A 19,695-nucleotide genomic window follows, 5' to 3' on the forward strand; every position below is an offset into this window, starting at 1 on the left:
AATAAACAATTTCTTAGAAAAACTGCGGTAGGCTGTTTGATAAGATTTTGTTTACAATTTTAAAATTTTATTCATACACTGACCTGTAGTTTTCTTTCTGTGCTTATCTTTCCTGGATTTCGATTATTAGGGCTATATTTATCTCATAAATGATTTACGTAGGGTGCTTTTTTTCTTAATTTTTGGGAATAATTTGTGAGGTTAAGGTACTATTCTTTAGAACAATTTGATCAAATTTGAATTTCACAGAATTCTCCTGTGAAGTCATAAGAACTAGGTCCCCATCCACATCCCCCCACCGCCTCTACTCCCCCCTTCCCTTCCCGCTTTGTTAGTTAATTCCTTTGGCGCTACTTCTATTTCTTTTTCTGAGATGGAATTATTTAACATCTCTTTCCGGTCTTCTGATAATTTAGGTATTTTATTATTCCTCTGGTTCTTTTGTACTCTCAATTTTGTTAGCATATTATTTGTGCATGTGATTATTGTTTTAATTCTAGTTCTGTTATGATTTCACCTTGCTAACTGCTATTTTATAGATTTCATTTTCTTTTCCCTTATTAATCAGATTAGCTACAGGTTTGTCAATTTTATTAGTCTTTTCAAAGAACTAGCTTGTAGTTTTATTTAACAGTTTTATGAAATTTTTTCCAATTTATCTATTTCTCCTCTAATTTTTAATATTTTCTCTTTTGTGCTTATTTTAGGTTTATTTGTTAGGTAGCTAGTTTTTTTTAAAAATGTATATTCACTTTCTTAATTCTCTCTTTTTCTATTTTGTTCACATATGATTGCATTCCCCTGAGGACTGCTTTAATTGCATCCCAAAATATAGGTATGCAGCTTCACCATTGTAATTTTACATACTTGTTTCTGTGATTTGTTCTTTGATCCACTCATTATTCAAGATTTCACTGTTAAGCTTTCACGTCAGTCTGTATTTTTTGTTTGTGGTCCCTGAACCAATTTCTTTCTTTCTTTATTGCATTATGGTCTATAAAGACTGTATTAACTATTTCTGCCCTAAATTCCTTTGCAATAGTTTTGTGCGCTAGTAGTACATGGTCAATTTTCACAAAAGTTCCATGTGGTACAAAGAAATAAGAACATTATTTTGCTGTCTCATTGAGATGCCATAAATTTATTTTTAGTTTCTCCAGAAACGTGTTCATTTCCAAACTTATCCAAGTTCCAGACATACAAAATTGACAGATGGATGATGAAGTCTCCTGTTATTGTTGTGCTATTATATAATGTCTCCTTTATGAATCTGGAAGTTAAGGAATTAGGAGTAAGTTTATTACTGATATTAATTTGTTGTCTATGGTTCCTTTCAGCATAATATAGTTCCCTTGTCTATCCCTTTTAATATTTTGAAAGTTTTTTTGCTTTATCTGAGAACATGGTGGCAACTCCTGCATTTTTTAATTCACTTGAAACATAATAAATTTTATTCTATCCCCATGGTTTTATTTTGTGTGTCTTTCTGTCACTCTTTTTCATTTTACTGCATTATTTAGTCCATTCACATTTAAAGTTTTAAGAGTAAGGTTTATATTTTCTTCCATGTCTCTAAAATTCATGGTTTTTTCAAGTTATTATTTCCCCCTCTGCTGCTGTAAACACAGTATTATATTCCCTCAGTTAACTTACCTTAATCTTTTTTTCAGGTGTCTCTGATCCTACAGGCTCTGGTTCCTCACCTCAGTCCCTCTTCTCATTTGTTATTTTTCTCTCTCTCAGGTTTTCTTATTACTTCTTTTTTTTCTCCTGCTTTTATCTGGTTATATTTCTTACCCTTCTTTCTTCTTCTCAGTCACATAGTTTCCCCCTTTCTTTCCTCCCCTTCAGCTGGTCCTCTATTCATTAGTTTTTTAAATGTCATATTTTGTGTCCATTTCCAAGAAAGATTTCTCTCACTCTCTTTATCTTTTCCTGTCTACTTTAGACCCTCATTCTCTGATTGATGACCCCTATAATTATCCAGCCTCTCTCTTTTCTCTGTATTCTTCACGCAAACAAAACTTCCCAAGCATTCTTCTAGGACTACCCTCTAGGGACTTTCTGTCAATTGCTTATAGAGCCTGTCCCACAGATTTCCCCTTTTCAATTGTGCCTCACTCACAACACAATTCCAATCATTTCAGGTATTAGAGAGGACACTGCCCAGTGGCAGGGTCCCTTCCTACTGTGTCCCTAATTTATGTAGACCATCACTAACCTATACTCTTCCTTGCTGACCTTTCATTTCTCCACATTTCCCTGGAAATCTCTTCCCTGTGTCTATACTGTCACATTCCTCCAGGTGCCAAGAGCCCCTGGGCATTCCAATTTACCGCCTCCCAATGCAATAGACTCTTCAAGTTCCAGGTCCCCCAGGCCTCATTCACTGTAAGATCCAACTCTCCTTTCATTCACTGACCATCTCCCCTCACTCATAAGAGCATTCATTAGTGGAATCACCTCTAAATTAAGGCCAACCTTCTCCTCCCTCCCCCTTCCATTATTTTCCTCCTCCAAGTCACCTATTCCCCTGTAAGCTCTTCTCCTTCTAAGACTATCTTCCTCTCATTTCTGAGCCCAAGATTTGACCTCCATGCATCACACACTCTTCTATCCTTCTGTGTCCTCTCCCTCTTTTTTGTGCTCTCCCATATTATGAACAAAAAAAGCACTGATACACTGTAAACAAAGTATTACTAGATTCTTTACATAATGTCCCCTATTGCCTCTTCACTGCCACCTCCACCATGTTTGTGTATTCACCTCTATGTCCTTGTGAGAAGTTAGAAAAAAATTTCTTACTGATCTCTCTCTTGTCATTCTGTCCTTACCTGCTACATTTATTTACTCTTCTTGCTTTTCTCTATTTTGAGATGTTAGAGATGCACATAATCCCTTCAGTTCTGGGTTTTTTTTCTAAAAACTTTCAAGCTCTTCTTTATCACTAAAAGTCCATCTTTTTTCCTATAAGGCTAAGCTCAGATTTGCAGGATAGATCATCCAGCGCTGTGTCCTGAGCTCTTGCTTTTTGAAATACATTATTTTACTTTATTCTCTCCTCCTTTCTGTAGTGGGTGTGGAATAATCTTGCATTATTTGAATGTCCTTTCCTTTGTATTTGAAGGTCTGTCTCTTAATGACTTGAAGAACTTCTTGTTTCTGGAATAAATTATTAAATTTAGCCACTATGTTATCTTAGATTTTTTTTTCTGGAAGCAATCTGAATTCTTTCAATTGGAATTTCATTTTCTTTGTTCAGAAGTTCGAAGTAGTTCTCATCTATTACTTCCTTCACCATGGTGTTAAGGTTTTTTTCTCCTATTGTGTTCTTGAATATCTATGATACTTAGATTGTCTCTATGCATCCTGTCTTCAAATTCCATGTATTTTGCTTACATAATGAGCTTATTTTCTTTTAATGTTCTTGGTTTCTGCTTCTCTTCTTAAAAGCTGACCTTCACTACTGTGTATTTGAATTCCCAATCCATTGTTCTCTCTTTTGTTTCTTCGATGAAGCTTTCCATTATAGATTCAAGCTTTTCAGTTCTGTTTGTTATTTTTGATGCACAGGACATAAATTCTGCTCTTATAATTCTCATTTCTTCTTTCAACCACTTGGGAACAACATGTTGTGTTTCCACAAGTCTCCTCTAATTCCACAAAGTCCTCTAGCTCATTAAGTGTTAGATCATTTTCTTTTGTTTTGCAGTATTTATTCATAGATGTCTGAACCTGTTTACTAGATCTAGAAGTGTTTCCTTCTGTTGCTATTGTTTTTCCTATTGCTTTATCTGTTTATGTTCAAGGTCTTTGAATTTTCTTCTTCCTGCAATCTTTGATAATTTCAATCTTTTCCTCCCATATTTTCCTTAGCATTCACTTCCTGACCTTCTCTCCTCTGACTGTGGTTTCCTTAGGAGCTCCATCTCACAGTGCTCAGCCTCAGCCTATACTGGGCAATTCACAATTCACCAGCCTAGGTTTCTGCCCCCAACTGACTTTTTGAGTGGTCAGACTGGTCCAAGCTGGATGTTGTGCTCCTTCCCCTCAGGCCTGGTATAGTGCTGCACATCCTCCCCACCTTTTACCCTCCCCCTCTCCCCATCCTGATGATCTGACCCACTACTTCTGTTTCTTGGTTTTCTAGGCTGGCACTGGAAGTTCAGGGCTTTGCAGCACTGTTTGCCCCAGCACTAGCAATTTAGAGGTTTCCAGCACTGGTACTTCCACACTGCAGTTCCTGGAAGGATTTTGCTCCTGAAGGGCTATGGCCAAGCTGGCTGTGGAAACTGAAGCAAACTTCCACTTCCTGCAGCCAGGATTTCCACAGCCCTATAAGGAGAAGGGAAGACCAATGGTAGGGGTGAGTTTTGTTGCTGTGTCCTGTCTTGGGGCTGATAGTGCAACCTCAGAACATAGGAGCTCCCTAGGGAGGAACTCTGAATGAGCTCAGGGTCAGTAAGCATCAATAATAGGTTTTTCAAGGTTTTTTCTGTTTGTGCCGTTGTTTTTTTTTTAATCTTCTTTTAGATTCTTGGAGACCTAGACCATGGAGAGAGCTGGAATTGTTTTATCTTTGGTGCATAATGTCTGTTTTAAAGAGGTCTGAGAGGTCATGGGGAATCAGAGAAAATGTCTAGTTTTCCCATCTTGTGGCTCACGTGAATTCGAATACTAACTCTTGGGACTAAATGCTTTCTACTGAAATAAAGAAAAATCCTTTTATTCCTGTTTTTATAATTTGTTCATAAATGAATATTTATACTTTATTGGATACCTATTCAGTAGATTGATATGATCAGATAAATTTTAACTGGTTTTTTATGTGCACTATGCTAATTTTATCCCTAATACTGAAACATCATTAAGAATCTTTAGTATTTCCTCTACTAATATGGATAGAACTTTGAAATAAAACTCAAAAGTGGCAGTTAATTCTATTCAGATATAATTTTAGTATGATTCAAGAACCTTATAAAGAAACATGGAAATATTGCTATTTGCAACTGTCTGGAAATTTGTAATTTTCTAGAAAATAAATGCATTTATTTGCTTAAGAATGCAAGAAAAATGACAGAGAATATTCTTCTATCCCAAGATCAGGAACAATAAATAAAATTTTAAAAGGTTATTTAAAACAAAGATAATCAAAATCTTACTGGGTAAACCTTCAGTCTCCAGCAAAGCCCTGAAACTTGAAGAGGTGGACTGTAAACAGGATCTGCCCTCTGGCGCAAAGTGCTAAGGAGAAAGAAAACATCCTGATGTTAATTTATAACAGCTAAATAAATCAAACTTTATGGCAACTGAAATCTTACAATTATTGCTAAAAAAACCAAAAACTCAGCAACTATGAAAAAATAACGTTTGTGGTATATGAACTTATATTCCTGAACAGGGAATCAGAGATGAATGAACCGATTTAATTATATTTTAAAGATATTTCCAAATAGCGTTTTCATAATGATCAAACCATGTTTACACTTGGGGACATTTAAAGAAACCAACTCCAAAATGGCTGAAAAAATGCAACAATACTTTGCACTGAATTTACTATTGTGATCTATAATTTTTGGTTACTATGAAAAGAAATAATAATGTAAAGAAATTAAGAGAGACTAGTTAAGTAACATGTTCAAAATTATACGAGTGATAGTGTCAGCATTAAGATTAACATTTAACAGCTTTATTCCTAGACCTGTTCATGACCTATTCCTCCACCCCTTAACACATGGGGAATCAGACAAAATGTCTAGTCCTCCATCTTGTTGCTCATGTGATCTAGAATACTAACTCTTGACCTTTCTTTTTTTAATGCTAGAAGAGAACATCTTAAAACACAGGTACTTAACATTAAGAGATAACATGGGAAACAGTATTAACATGTGAAAGCATCATATTTTCCCCACCATATAATCACCATTTTGATCAATAAAATTATTCTATAATGATTATTGAAGCACAGGACAAGTCGTATAGCTTCTTGCAGTTCTGTATTACAAATTAAACTTATTTATAAATAACTCTCATTTACAATGGCAAATTTTGTACATACAAAATAATGAGGCTGCCAAATAGTCTTACCTGAAGTTCTCTAAAACAAAAGTAGTCGAATCATAAGCTGGCACTAACTCACTAAAAAGACAAAACATATATCGCAAGAAATTATTTCACTTTGCAAAACCAGTAAAAAAAAAAATTAAAATATTAAGCTCTCAGATAAAATTTATAATCCTAAGAAGCAATAATGTGACTGATCAATATCAAATACACCTTTAAACAAGTATTTATTGACTATCAATTCCTAGGATCTAGACAGATTACAACTCATTATTATTCAAGCTAGTACAATTTCACAATGTTAAGATTCTTGTTACATATCATGAGAACCAAGAATAGTTATAGGCAAAGTACTCAGAAACACAGATGCCAGGGGCACAGCAAAGGATACTTCTAAATACTACTTTTATTTTAATGCAATATATATTTAATGAAAGAAAATTCTGCTCTCTGGGGCACATGAGTATTTCTTTAACATAAGTCAATCCATACGTATTACACACTTAAAGCAAAAAAGAGCATTGTCCCCTTCTGGTATGTGTTAGAATGCTCAAGAATTTATAAAAATATGCAAAGAATTATCTAAATATACTCCCCCAAATACAGATTCTGGAAGAAAGTGTGACAATACTCTAAATCACTACTGATTAGAAAAATGAAAATTAAAACAACTTAGGTACCATTCACACCGATCAGACTGTCTAATATGACAGAAAAGGAAAATAATAAATGTTGGAGAAGATGTGGGGAAACTGGAACACTAATGCATTGTCAGTGGAGTTGTGAACTGATCTAACCATTCTAGAGAGCAATTCAGAACTATGCCCAAAGGACTATCAAACTGTGATCCAGCAATACAACCATTAGGTCAGCAGCCCAAAGAGATCATAAAAAAGGGAAAAGGACCTACATGCACAAAAATATTTCTAGCAGCACTTTTTTGTAGTGGCAAACAATTGGAAATTGAGAGAATGTCCATCAACTGAGGAAAGGATGAACAAGTTGTGGTATATTTAATGGAATACTACTGTTCTATAAGAAATGATGAGCAGGCAGATTTCAGAAAAACCAGGAAAGACTTACATGAACTAATGCTGAGTGAAATGGGTAGTACCAGAACATTGTACACAGTCACAGTAACACCGTTCAAAGATTAAGTACTAAGACAATTCCAAAAGACTGAAGCATACTATTTTCACTTTTGTTTTGTGTTATTTTTTTCTTTCTTGTGGTTTTTTCCCTTTTGTTCTGATTCTTCTTTTACAACATGACTAATGTGGAAATATGTTTAACATGCACATGTACATATACATGCATGACCTATGTCAGACTGCTTGCTGTCTTGGGGAGGTGGGAGAGAAAGGGAGGACAGGAGGGAGGGAGGAAAACTTGGAACTCACAATCTTACAAAAATGAATACTGAAAACTATCTTTACATGTAATTGGAAAAAAATAAAACACTATTAAGTGCAAAAAAAAAGTTGTGACAATATTCAAAGGTAAGCACCCTCAGGGAACAGGATAGTTTTTGACACAGCCAAAGTAATTTTGAAATGCTTAAATGATAAACTTGTGATGAGGAAAAGTCACTAGCAGAGGATTATGTTGTTATATTCCATATTCTTTAAAAATTCATGTGCATAAGATAAGTAAAGGAGGAATTACGAACTTCAGAGGTTTCATCAAAAGATTCCTTAAAAAGCAAGCCACTCTACTGCATTTAAAATACTGTCTAATTTCATGCCCTACAAACTGGCAAAGATGTCAAAAGTTTAGACTAATCAATGCAGGAGGGAAGATAGGCACATTGGTATATTGTTGGTGAAATTGTAAAACAGTACAATTATTTAGGAAAGTAATTTGGAATTATGCATATAAAATGACTCTCTTAGACCTAGAGATTCCATTTCTCGGCATAAACCCCAAGAAAGCCATAAGAACTAAGTCCCTACACACAATAAAATATTTATAGCAGCAGTTTTGGGGATAACAAAGAATTGTTAACAAAGCAGGTATCTATCAATTAGAGAATGGCTAAATAAATTGTGGTACATGAATGTAATGAAATATTATGTGCTACAAAAAAATGATGAATGTGATGAATACAAAGAAGCATGGAAAGACAAATGTACACAAAAATATAATAACTACAGCAATGTCAATGTAAAGAACTACCAAAAAATTAATCATTAATGTGCGAAAATTGGAAAGATCTACATGAATTAATGCACAGTGAAGTAAACAGAACCAAGAAAACAATACATACAATGACTACAACAATGTAACTAGAACATATATGCAGTATATATGCAGTTGTCCTGTATTTTCAAACTGGAAATTACTGCTTAGCAGTTACTATATTTATTCCCCAACTGATAAACTGTCAAAGGATACAAACAGGCAATTTTCAAAGGAAGAAATCTAAATTATCAAGAGCAATATTAAAAAATGGTCTAAATCATTTATAATCAGAAAACGCAAATTAAAACAATGCTGAAGTTCCAACTCAAACCATCAGACTGCCAAAGTTGACAAAAAAAAGAAAATGACAGATGATGGAAGGGTTAAGGGGAAGAAAGGTACATTAATTCACTGCTGGAGCTGTGAACTGATCTAGCCATTCTAAAAAGCAGCTAGGAACCATGCTCCAAAAGTTATTAAACTCTGCATACCTGTTGACTCAACAATTCCACCACTATTCTCTAGATTTTCGGGACACCATTCTCTCCTGGTTCTCATCCTACGTATCAGACCACTCCTTCTAAATTGCCAGATACTCTTCCAGATCACAGTCTCTAACTGTAGGTGTCTCATAGGCTCTCTTCTGTTCTATACTGCTTCACGTGGTGATCTCATCAGCTGCCATGGATTTAATTACCATTTTTATACTGATGATTCTCAAATCTACACATCCTGCCCCAACCTGAGGACCTCTAATCTCTTATCTCCAACTGTCTTTCAGACATTCCAAACTGGATGTCTAGTAGACATCATAAACTCAACATGTCTAAAATGGAACTCTTTATCTTTTCTCCTAAATCCTCCCCCACTTCTAACTTTCTTATTACTGTAGAGGGCAACACTATTTCTACATGGTTCCCAGGCTCACAACCTAGATGTCACCCTCTACTTCTCACTGTCTTTTACTCTCCATATCCAATTTGGTGACAAGGCCTATTGGTGTCACCTTTGTGATATCTTTCAAATATACCCCCTTCTCTCCTCTGACACTGCTACCACTGCTACCACCCTAATACAAGCCCTCATCACTTTACTCATGGACTATTTTAATAACCTGCTGGTGGGTCTGCCTGCCTCAAGTCTCTCCCCAATCCAATCTATCCTCCATTCATCCACCACAGTAACTTTCCTAATGCACAGATCCAAATATGTCACCACGCCTACTCAATAAATTCCAGTGGTTCCTTATTGCCTCCAGGATCAAATACAAAATGCTCTGTTTGGTATTCAAAGCCCTTCATAATGTAGTCCCCTTCTACCTTTACAATCTTCTTGCCACCTTACTCTCCCCCGCAAACTCTTCAATCCAATTGTGCTGGCCTCCTGGATGTCTGTCCCATGAACAAAACAGACACTACATCTTTCAAGTCTGGGCATTTTCTCTGGTTGTCTCCAAGACCTCCTTATTTCTGTCCGTTGGCTTCCCTGGCTTCCTTTTAAGTCCAAACCAAAATTTTATCTTCTCTAGGAAGTGTTTCTATATCCTAGTGACTTCCCTCTCTTAATTATTTCCTATTTATCCTATATGCAGCTTATTTCTACACCTTTGCTCATTGTCTCCTCCCTTAGATTCTAAGCTCCTTGAAGGCAAAGGCTGTCTTTTGCCTCTTTTTGTACCCTCAAAACTTAGCACAGTGCCTGACACATAGTAAATGCTTAATAAATATTTACTGATTGACTACTAGCTATATGCCCCAAAGACCGGTTTGTACAAAAATATTTACAGCAGCTCTTTTTTTGGTGGCAAAGAACAAGAAACTGAGGGAGTGCTTGTCAATTAAGGAATGGCCAAACTAGTTAAGATATATAATTGTAATAAATACTACTGTGCTATTTTAAAAAAATGAAGGAGATGGTTTCAAAGAAACCTGGGAAAACTAGTATGAACTGATGTAGAGTGAAATGAGCATAAGGAGTAGAATTTACACAGTAACAACAAGACAGTTAACTTTGAAACACTTAAGTACTTTAATTGATGCAAAGACCAACCACAATTCCAGATGATTTATGATGAAACATGCTACTTATCTCCTAACACAGAGGTGATGGACTCAGAATACAGACTGAGATATATTTTATTTTGCACATGAACTATGCAGGAATTTGTTTTGCTTGACTATGTTATGAGAATTGTGTTTTTCTTTTTCAATGGAGGGGGAGGGATGGGCCAGTTTTCATGAATTGAAAAAAGAAAATTTTAACTGAAAAAAATTACTATATTACACAATAACTGAAAAAGCTAGCAAAGGAATAATAAGGTGTTTTGGTTTTTTGTTTTTTTTCACAATGAACACAAGAAGTTTGTCATTTAATTATTGATTATAACTACTATCCAGAGTGCCTAACACTATTTGTAGCTACTATTATGGTCATAATCAGAGCCCTTTGTGCAAAATAAACAGTTTTTATCTTTCAGAGCTACATACTAGACAAATTATTTTTCAGGCACTGCATTCTATTGTACTACTTAAGCTTGTGTTTCCCATCTATATCATTTCCTCTTTTTAATCCATCCTGGATATGACTGCGCAGGTCTTATTATATCATTATAATTCTCAAAGGCCTCTAGAACTTACAGAATAAAAAGTCTAAGTTGATATTTAAGGTTCTCCAAATATTGGTTCCAACTTTCTCTCACATGCGATCAACCTCTTTCCCAATTTACTATTTCTCACATAAACCTAAACTTTCCCACCTCCTCATCTTTATTCTCATCTTATTTTCTGTGTCTAGAATGCCCTCCTACCCTCTTCTCTGTGCCTGCTCTTGTCCTACTCCTCTTCTGTTATCTTGACTCTTCTTCTCCAGCACCTGAAACTTATCACCACTCCCTTTTCTCTTTTCTTGCCTTTATTACCCTATACCTCCTCTTCTCTACTTCTTTCTTTGAATGTTGTGTTCCATGAGCTTTCTCCTTCCACTTCTAAATGTTAGTTTTCCCAAAGCTGTCCTTAATCCCCTGTTCTTCCATCATCACTCCTTTGGACAATTCACTGACTTATATAGCTTCAATATGAACTCTCTATGAAAACAACTTTTAAGTCTATATCTCCAGGCCTTACAACATGCCACAAAAAATCTTATTTTCAACAATATCTCTACCTGACTATAACTTTAAGTCATACTGAAAATCACCTTTACTTACTCCTTTTACCCAAATTTTCTTATTCTATCATTGGCACCTCCACTGGACCAGTCTCCAGGAAGAGGAAGAGAATGCATGGAACAGTGAAAAAAGAGCACTGGATTTCGAGCTGGAGGACAGGGGTTAAAATCCTACCTCTCTGTGACATTCCCTGTATGACTTTAGGCAAGTTACTTAACCTATTTGGAACCAAGTTTCCTCAACTGTAAAGTGAAGGGGAGCAAACTAGACCGACTCAAAATGTCTTCCAGCTCTAAATCTACAATCCTATTGTCTTATCTATATTTCTTTAAGAGTCTATCCACTGCTACTAACTCCTTATTAACTCTAGAATACAAATTCCTCAGCCTAACATTTAAAGCACTCTACATCATCACTCTATATTATCTTTCCAAGCTTACATTATATTATTTTCCTTCTTGTACTCTATATGTTCCAACCAAGCAAGCCCACAAGCTTAGTATTCCCTAAATTCAACATTCCAACTGACATCTCTATGCCTTCCCAGGGTAATTCTCCAATACCTTAAGCACATTCTTTCTTTAATTCCACTTCTTAGAATCCTTAATTTCCTAAGTATAGCTAAGCTCAGGTGCCACTTGCACCTATGTAAAATTCTCCTCATTACAAATGCCCTTCCTAAAACAATCTTGTTTTTGTTGGTGTTCATATGGAATATAAACGATGTGAGGGCAAGCACTATTCTATTTTATATCCCTAGAATCTTGTAGATAATATGCATTCACCATGTGCTGAATTCACTCAATTTTATTTGATCCCTTATAACAAAAATTATTATCATATCCTACTGTTTCTGCCATTAAAACATCTTGTCTCCTAATTTTTTTTTCTCTGCCTCTTATCTCTCCAGACTAGTAATAAGCTCTTTGAGGTAAGAGACTGCTCTAATAAGCAATAAAATACCTAACACTGTGTGGGATAAATAGCAGATGCTCAAAAAATACATAAATCTTGTCCTTTCACTTGATGTTTCATTATTACTAAATGATGAAACTGATGGTGATAAGACTTCTACGGTAAAAATTAAGGTCTTAAATACAAGCAGAGTGGAAAAAACAATTACTTAGCATATCTCTAATTTGGGATGAAGTCTGATGCCATGATAGCACTATAGTGACAATGTCAAAGAATATGCTAACCTTATAAATTTGATTCTTTATGTGTGTTAGATTTTTAAGTTTCTGACATGGCTAAGAGACTACTATCTAATGTACCAAAGGAAGGCTGTCTCTTAGAAAAGGGCAAAGGGCTGAAAAAACATGCCTCCACCTTCCAGATTATCAGGAAAAAAAAACAAAAGTGGTTCTTTTTTAATAAAAGTAAAAGCTTAAAGGCAAAAAAGTTATCTGAAAAAGCAGATGGTAACCCTCAACTGCTCAGGGACGCTGAAGGATAAAAAGATATCACAGAGGGCAGAGCTAAGATGGTGGAATAAAAGCAAAAACTTACTTGAGCTGTCCCCCCCAAACCCCTCCAAATATCTGTAAAAAAACGAGTCTAAACAAATTCTAGAGCAGCAGAACCCACAAAAATACAAAGCAAAACAAATATGTAGCCCTGCAGCCCAAGACAACCTAGATGGTTGATGGGAAAGGTCTGTTGAACAGGCTGGGAGAGGAGTGCAGTTCAACATGAACCATGCAAGCAAAGACCATGCCTCAGCAAACCTTGAGCAGGCCTCAGAGGACTGAATCACAAGCAGCTGTGGCAGTTTCCAGACTTCTCAATCTACAAACACCAAAGACAACTTAAAAGGTCAATAGGAAAGGTCTGTCAGACCTGGGTGAGAGAGGAACCTGGTCTGGCCCTGGCCCCAGCCCTGAAATGGTGGCAGCAGCAGCAGCTGCTTCCAGAGCTCTAGGCCCACAGACAGTGGGGGGATCAAGCAGCTGATCAGAGGGGAATTGAAGGGATCTCTTTGTTGGTGCCGAGATGGGATTCCCTTGCTTTGCCTGTGCCTGGATCTGGGTCACAGTCCTGGGTGGTGGTCCTGGGGCAAGGAGAAGTGTTGGGTGTGGTGGAGCTTATGGTGGCAGTGCAGAGAGAATCCTCCTCACAGTTCAAAGACAGAAAAGAGTGCTTATAGTCACTCACAGACTAGAGCACAGGCCAAGAAAGGAGTAAACACCTCGCCTTTGATCATACCACCTTGGAAGAACTGAAAATTTACAGGTGCCTAGAAGTATCTCTGAAAACAGCTGCACCAAACTCCTGAAGCTTGGGACAGTACACCCTCCACACTAGAAGCAGAGCCCTACCTTAACAAAGAGTTAAAAAGTTAAATAATTCGCTGGGAACATGAGCAAACAGCACAAAAAAAATTCAGACTATAGAATCTTACTTTGGTGACAAAGAAGATCAAAACATACAACCAGAAGACAATAACAAAAGTCAAAGCTCCTACATCCAAAGCCTCCAAGAAAAATATGAATTGGGGGAGCGGAGCCAAGATGGCAAAGTAAAAGCAGTGACTTGCCTAAGCTCTCACCCAAACCCCTCCAAATACCTGTAAAAAATGGCTCTAAACAAATTCTAAAGCAAAAGAACCCACAAAAAGACAGAGTGAAACAAATTTACAGAACAAGACAGCCTGAACAGTTGTATTCTCTCTCATATGTACTACACATGTATAACCTATATCGAACTGCTTGCCCTCTCAATGAGGGTGGGTGGGGAGGGAGGGAGAGAATTTGGAACTCAAGGTTTTAAAAATGAATGTTAAAAATTGTTTCTACATGCAACTGGGAAATAAGATATACAGGCAATGGGGTATAGAAATCTATCCTACCCTACAGTAAAATAGGAGAAGGAAATAAGAGAAGAGGGGCAGGAGGGGAGGGGTGGGGGGCAGGGGTGTGTATGATATGGAGGACAGGTTGGGGGAAGGGGAATACAGAATGCATGCCATCTTGGGGCAGGGGGAGGGGAGAGATGGGGAGAAAAATTGGAGCTCAAAATCTTGTGGAAGTGAATGTTGAAAGCTAAAAATAAATGAATTTTTAAAAATAAAGGGGCTATGAATAGAAAAAAATTTTTAAAAAAAAGATACCACAGAGAGGAGAAATGCAATGATAAGAACCACTGACTGTGCAGTCTGTCAAGATATTAGAAGATACTCTGCTCTCCAGAGCTAAGACCCAGCAAGCAAGCTATGCCCTGAGCTTAGCGCAACAACAATCCTTTGTGTTCACCCTTTGGATGATCTTAGCCACAGCAAAATCTCAAAATTGTTTCACATAATTATTGTACTGCTTTGACCAGTACCAGGTATTTCCTGAGCTCGGACCTGCAGTCTAGTCATAAATCCTGCTATCAATCAAACTTGTCTCATTGTTGCTGTTACCCCTCATTGTCAGGGTTCCAGCTCACTGCCTAGCCACTGGTATAAGTAGAGAGATCTTTCCACTGGGGTGGGCCCTGGCACATGTGTCTGATTTCCATCCTTGCTTGCAAGCTGTTTCCCTCCCTTTGAAATTAAACTTCTGTTTGGGATTGGATATGGAACTGGGCCACTGGACTCTCTGGTTCCAGCAGGAATGGACCAGACGCCTTTATTTCTCCAAAGTCTGACCTCCCCTCCTCTGGTGAGTTCTCTGCCTTTGTCCCTGCTCCAACCTCCGAGCTCCCACCTTGGTCAACCTTGCCATTCTTTGTGGGGGTTTTAATGTAATGTAAACTCAATGAGTCAACAGTACTACAAGCAGCCAAAAAAGCTAATGGAAACAATAAAACAAAGTAAAAAGACTGAAAAAAAAATAGAAGAAAATATATTTCTCTCAAAGCAAAAACCCTAGAAAACAGATCAAGGAGAAAGAAAATTTAAGAATCAATCAACTACCTTAAAGCCATGACCAAAAAGAGAACCTAAACAAGAAATCTTAAAAGAAATCTGCCCAGAACTCTAAGAACCAGAGGATAATGTGGTAACAAAGAATCAAATCAGTTACCACGAAAGAAAGAAAGAAAGAAAGAAAGAAAGAAAGAAAGAAAGAAAAAAGAAAGAAAGAAAGAAAGAAAGAAAGAAAGAAAGAAAGAAAGAAAGAAGAAAGGAAGAAAGAAAGAAAACGTGAAGGAACAATTATAGCCAAAATCCAGAGCTTCTGAGACAATTTTAAAATCCTGCAATCGGTTAGAAAGAAGAAATTCAAGTATTGAGGAGCCAGTCAGGAGAACACACAATTTAGAAGTCATCAACTACAAAGGAGTAGAAAGCTTGGAATACAATATTCCAGAAAGCAAAGGGGAGTGTGTGTGTGTGTGTGTCTGTCTGTCTGTCTGCCTGTGTCTGTGTAGCCAATAACTTATCCGGAAAAAGACAGTATAATCCTAAACCCTAAAAGGGAAAAAAATGGACCAATATAGTGGACTTCTAAGCATTCTTGATGAAAAGATCTAAGCAGTTTAGAAACTTTAAAGTTCAAACACAGGAATGATATACACACAGAATTGTGTACAGAAACACACTTATCTCAGGAGAAAAATAATAGGGAAGAGAAGAAGAAAAAATGAAAGGAAGGATAGATTAAAGAATTAAAACAATTCTAAGTATTTATAGCTCATTTTCAGGTGGCAAAGAAATCTTGAGAGGAGGGTCTAAAAATTATGGAATAGTTAAACACGTGAAGGTATATAAATGTAACAGAATACCATTTTGCTATACAAAGTAATGAAGAGGATCATTTAAGAGAAACTTGGTAGATCCTGCATGAATTTGATACGAGGTGAAGTGAACAGAACCAGTAGAATAATTTATACAATGACAACAACATGGCAAAGCTAAAAAAACTTTGAAAAAATTAGGAACTCTGATCAAAGTAATGATCAACCACAATTCCTAAAAAATAATGATGAAACATGCTACCCATGGTTCCTAGCAGACAGGTGAAAAACTTAGCAGGCAGAATGAGACATGCGTTTTTTTCAACACAGCCAATACAGAAATTTGTTTTGGTTGATTATACATATTTGTAATAGGGGTTTTGTTTCTCTTTCTTTCTCAAACAGGGGGAGGGGAGTGGTAGAAGACAAAGAAGTCTGATTTTTGCATTGAAAAAAATATATATATTATATTATTATTATTATTATTATTATTATTATTATTATTATTATCATCATTTTTTTTTTTGGCTAGGCAATGGGGTTAAGTGACTTGCCCAGGGTCACACAGCTAGTAAGTGTTATGTGTCTGAGGCTGGATTTGAACTCAGGTCTTCCTGAATACAGGGCAGGTGTTCTATCCACTATGCCACCTAGCTGCCCCGAAAATATACATATATTCTAAAAATTTGATAACAGATTTCTTAATTGTCTGAAGAGAATGGGTCACAGAAGATATCATCTAATTTGACCTGGCTAACCACCATATCATTGTAGGATAGCTTTAAAATGTTGGTGAAATTCTTTAGGAAATCGAATTTGCTTAACTGCTGCCAGTATCTAGCTCCGCTAAAGTGTCCAGGTTATTTTGCTAATTGAATATACTGAAAACAGCTCCTTCTTTAACAACTCAGACTGAAATACATCCTGGGTATTACTGTACTACTTACGTTTCATTGTTCATCATGGCTCTCAGAAATGCATCCATAACGAACAAGGGCTTATTATATACAATTGAGAGAAAACTAGATAATGTTCCCTGGATTATCTTCATATCTAACCTGGAGAAAAAATTTTATCTGAGGTATTATGACTTCAATTACAGAAACGCCTAAATACAAATGTTATTCAGTGACCTACACAGAAGGCTAGGCCAAGATTTTGCCAAAGATGTGGCACATCTCATTTGAGAGATGGTGTTAATAAAACTACTTTCTTCAGTAGTTCATATGAGTTGCTCTGCTAAGAAAAAACAGATAACAAACACTGTGACAAGGCAGATGAAAGCATTCTGATGAAGAATGATCAAATAACATTACTTCTTCTGATTAAAGCACCAGAGAAAGGGATGTCCCTTTAGTTAGTATCAACTTAATTTGCAGGCTAAATCTTGATTAAGCCTTCCAAGTTGTTTTTAGAAGAAAAACCTGAGCATCTTTATAAGAACATTACATTGGTCATGTCACAATGAAATATTAAGCAAGTTAGGACTGATTAAGAAAATCAATTGGAAGCTTTTAAATTAAAAACTAACATTTGAAATGAAACTTATAAAGTCAAGGAGATTCAGAATTTATGCCATACCTTGTAAAATCTGGTGGTACTGGAGTTGTAACAAAGGATGCCATAGGCTTTCTATGAACCTGCTGAAACATCATGAGGATCTCTGAGCTTTTAGAGATTAATTCACTCTTACTACATGAACGTAGCTGTAGGAAAGACAATTTTTTAAAAATCAGAAATCAGAGTAAACAAAAAGCATTATTTAATCAATCTCTAATTAGGTAATAAAAACAGGAATGATCCCTATTTTATAGTTAAGGAAACTGGAACAAAAGTAAAATGCTTTAAAGTAAACTTAAGGCAGACATCCAAGCTAATAACATATTAAACACACCAAAAAGTCATTTAAACAAATTCCCTGGTTGATTAGAATTCTTAAAAACATTAGAATAAGGCAAACAGTCACTACCAGAAAACCAGTATGTCAAGTTAAATGCATTTTCCACATACACACTGACTTGATTGTGCATATTAACAAGGTCATATATACTGACTTAGAACCTTTAAGTTAAAAGCCTGATTCCATACTTAGCACAAAAAATAAAGAATTCATCTAGTTTCCAATATTTAATATACCATATATTAATTACCTGATGTTCTACCTCTTGGAGTAGAGATTCCAAAAGTTCTGTTTCTTGTGTCAGAGATGTCTTCTGACCTGTTTGAAAAATAAAAACAAAAAAAAATACTTATCCTCATTATCACGTGAAAATGAAGTCTTATAATTTTCAATAAAAACTGTACTTATTCTTCATTTTGTTCAGAAATTCTTGACATAAAAAGTATCTCAAGGAAATTCAAATTCTAAATTAAAGCTATATCACACAATATCCTAACAACTTTAGGAGCTATCAACACAACTTTTAGGCTCAATACAATTTAATTCTGGGAAATTTATTTCAAACCAATAAATATTTTTGAGTACCTGTTGTCATTAGCATTAAATATGATCTTCTTAATACAGATGATACTCCTAAAATGAAGTTATACTAAAAAAATAATAAAATAAAATAAAATGAAGTTATAGCAATAGCAAACATTAGCACAGCACTTTAAAGTTTGCAAAGCACTTTACATACATTATCTCATTTGATCCTTAAAACTTAGAGATAAAAATTATCATTATCTCATTTCATAGATGAGGAAGCTGAGGTTCAAAGAGGATTAAAGGATTTACCCTTGTCACACAATTTATCAATGAGACTTATCAGTCTCAGAGGTACCAATCTGAAAGGAAAGGAAATTTGTAAATATGCACAAAAAAATAATATTGCTTATACACTCAATTAAAGTCAGATTTGGAGAAAAGGTACAATCTATATTCAGACTAAGATACCATGTACAAAGAGTTATGCTAGGGTAGGGTAGTCAACAGTCTAAAACACTGCTGGAAGATCAAGAAGGATGAAGACTGAGAAAGGGCCATTGCATTTAGCAGCTAAGAAGTTGTTGGTAACCCTAAGAGTATGGGTTCTCAACCTTTTTTGTGTGTTATAGACCCCTTTGGAAGTCTGGTGAAACCTATGGATACCTTCTCAGAATATTTGTAAATACATAAAGTACATAGGATTACAAAGGAAACTAATTACATTGAAATACAGTTAAAATATTTTTTTTTAAGTTTATGAAACCCAGGTTAAAAACTCCTGCTAAAAACTCCTGCCCCTACTTTCATCTGGATGATTAAATAAGAAGCCAGAATGGAAGGGGCAGAAAAATGAATAGAAAATAAGGAAATGGAGGCAACACAAATAGACAGCTTTTTCCAGGAATGCGGCTGGGAAAAGAGAAGTATGTATAGATAGCTTGAGCAGATGGAAGGGTCAAGTAAGGGTTGTTTTCTTTTTTTTTTAAGTAGGAGATCTGAGTTTGTTTATAAGCAGTAGGAAATGAGTTAGTGGATAAAGAGTATAATGGAAAATTATTAAAGGGGGAGGAGGGTGCTGTTCAAGGGAGCAAGCTGCTGGAAGAGAAAGGATTTGGATCAAGAGGACAAGTAGAATAGTTCACCTTGGCAAGAGAAAAACCACCTCTTCCCTCATTCTCTTCTCCTTTGCTCTAGTCTC

The 19,695-nt window shown here is 35.9% G+C and overlaps 1 protein-coding gene across 4 annotated transcripts in view; it reads right to left on the reverse strand.

Annotated features, from left to right (window-relative positions):
* The window catches only part of TRIM37 (tripartite motif containing 37), a 114,374-nt gene that overhangs the window by 54,204 nt on the left and 40,475 nt on the right, over positions 1-19,695 (reverse strand). For all 4 annotated transcript variants that reach the window (XM_020991856.2, XM_020991858.2, XM_020991854.2 and 1 more), the window contains 4 exons: positions 18,220-18,287; positions 17,651-17,775; positions 6,088-6,138; positions 5,163-5,244 (listed from right to left, as the gene is read on the reverse strand). In XM_020991856.2, coding sequence (XP_020847515.1) covers positions 5,163-5,244; positions 6,088-6,138; positions 17,651-17,775; positions 18,220-18,287 — 326 coding nt within the window. The remainder of the gene's footprint in view (positions 1-5,162; positions 5,245-6,087; positions 6,139-17,650; positions 17,776-18,219; positions 18,288-19,695) is intronic.

The sequence above is a fragment of the Phascolarctos cinereus genome, unplaced genomic scaffold (assembly GCF_003287225.1).
Source record: "Phascolarctos cinereus isolate Bilbo 61053 unplaced genomic scaffold, phaCin_HiC Scaffold_5;HRSCAF=322, whole genome shotgun sequence".
Taxonomy (NCBI): domain Eukaryota; kingdom Metazoa; phylum Chordata; class Mammalia; order Diprotodontia; family Phascolarctidae; genus Phascolarctos; species Phascolarctos cinereus.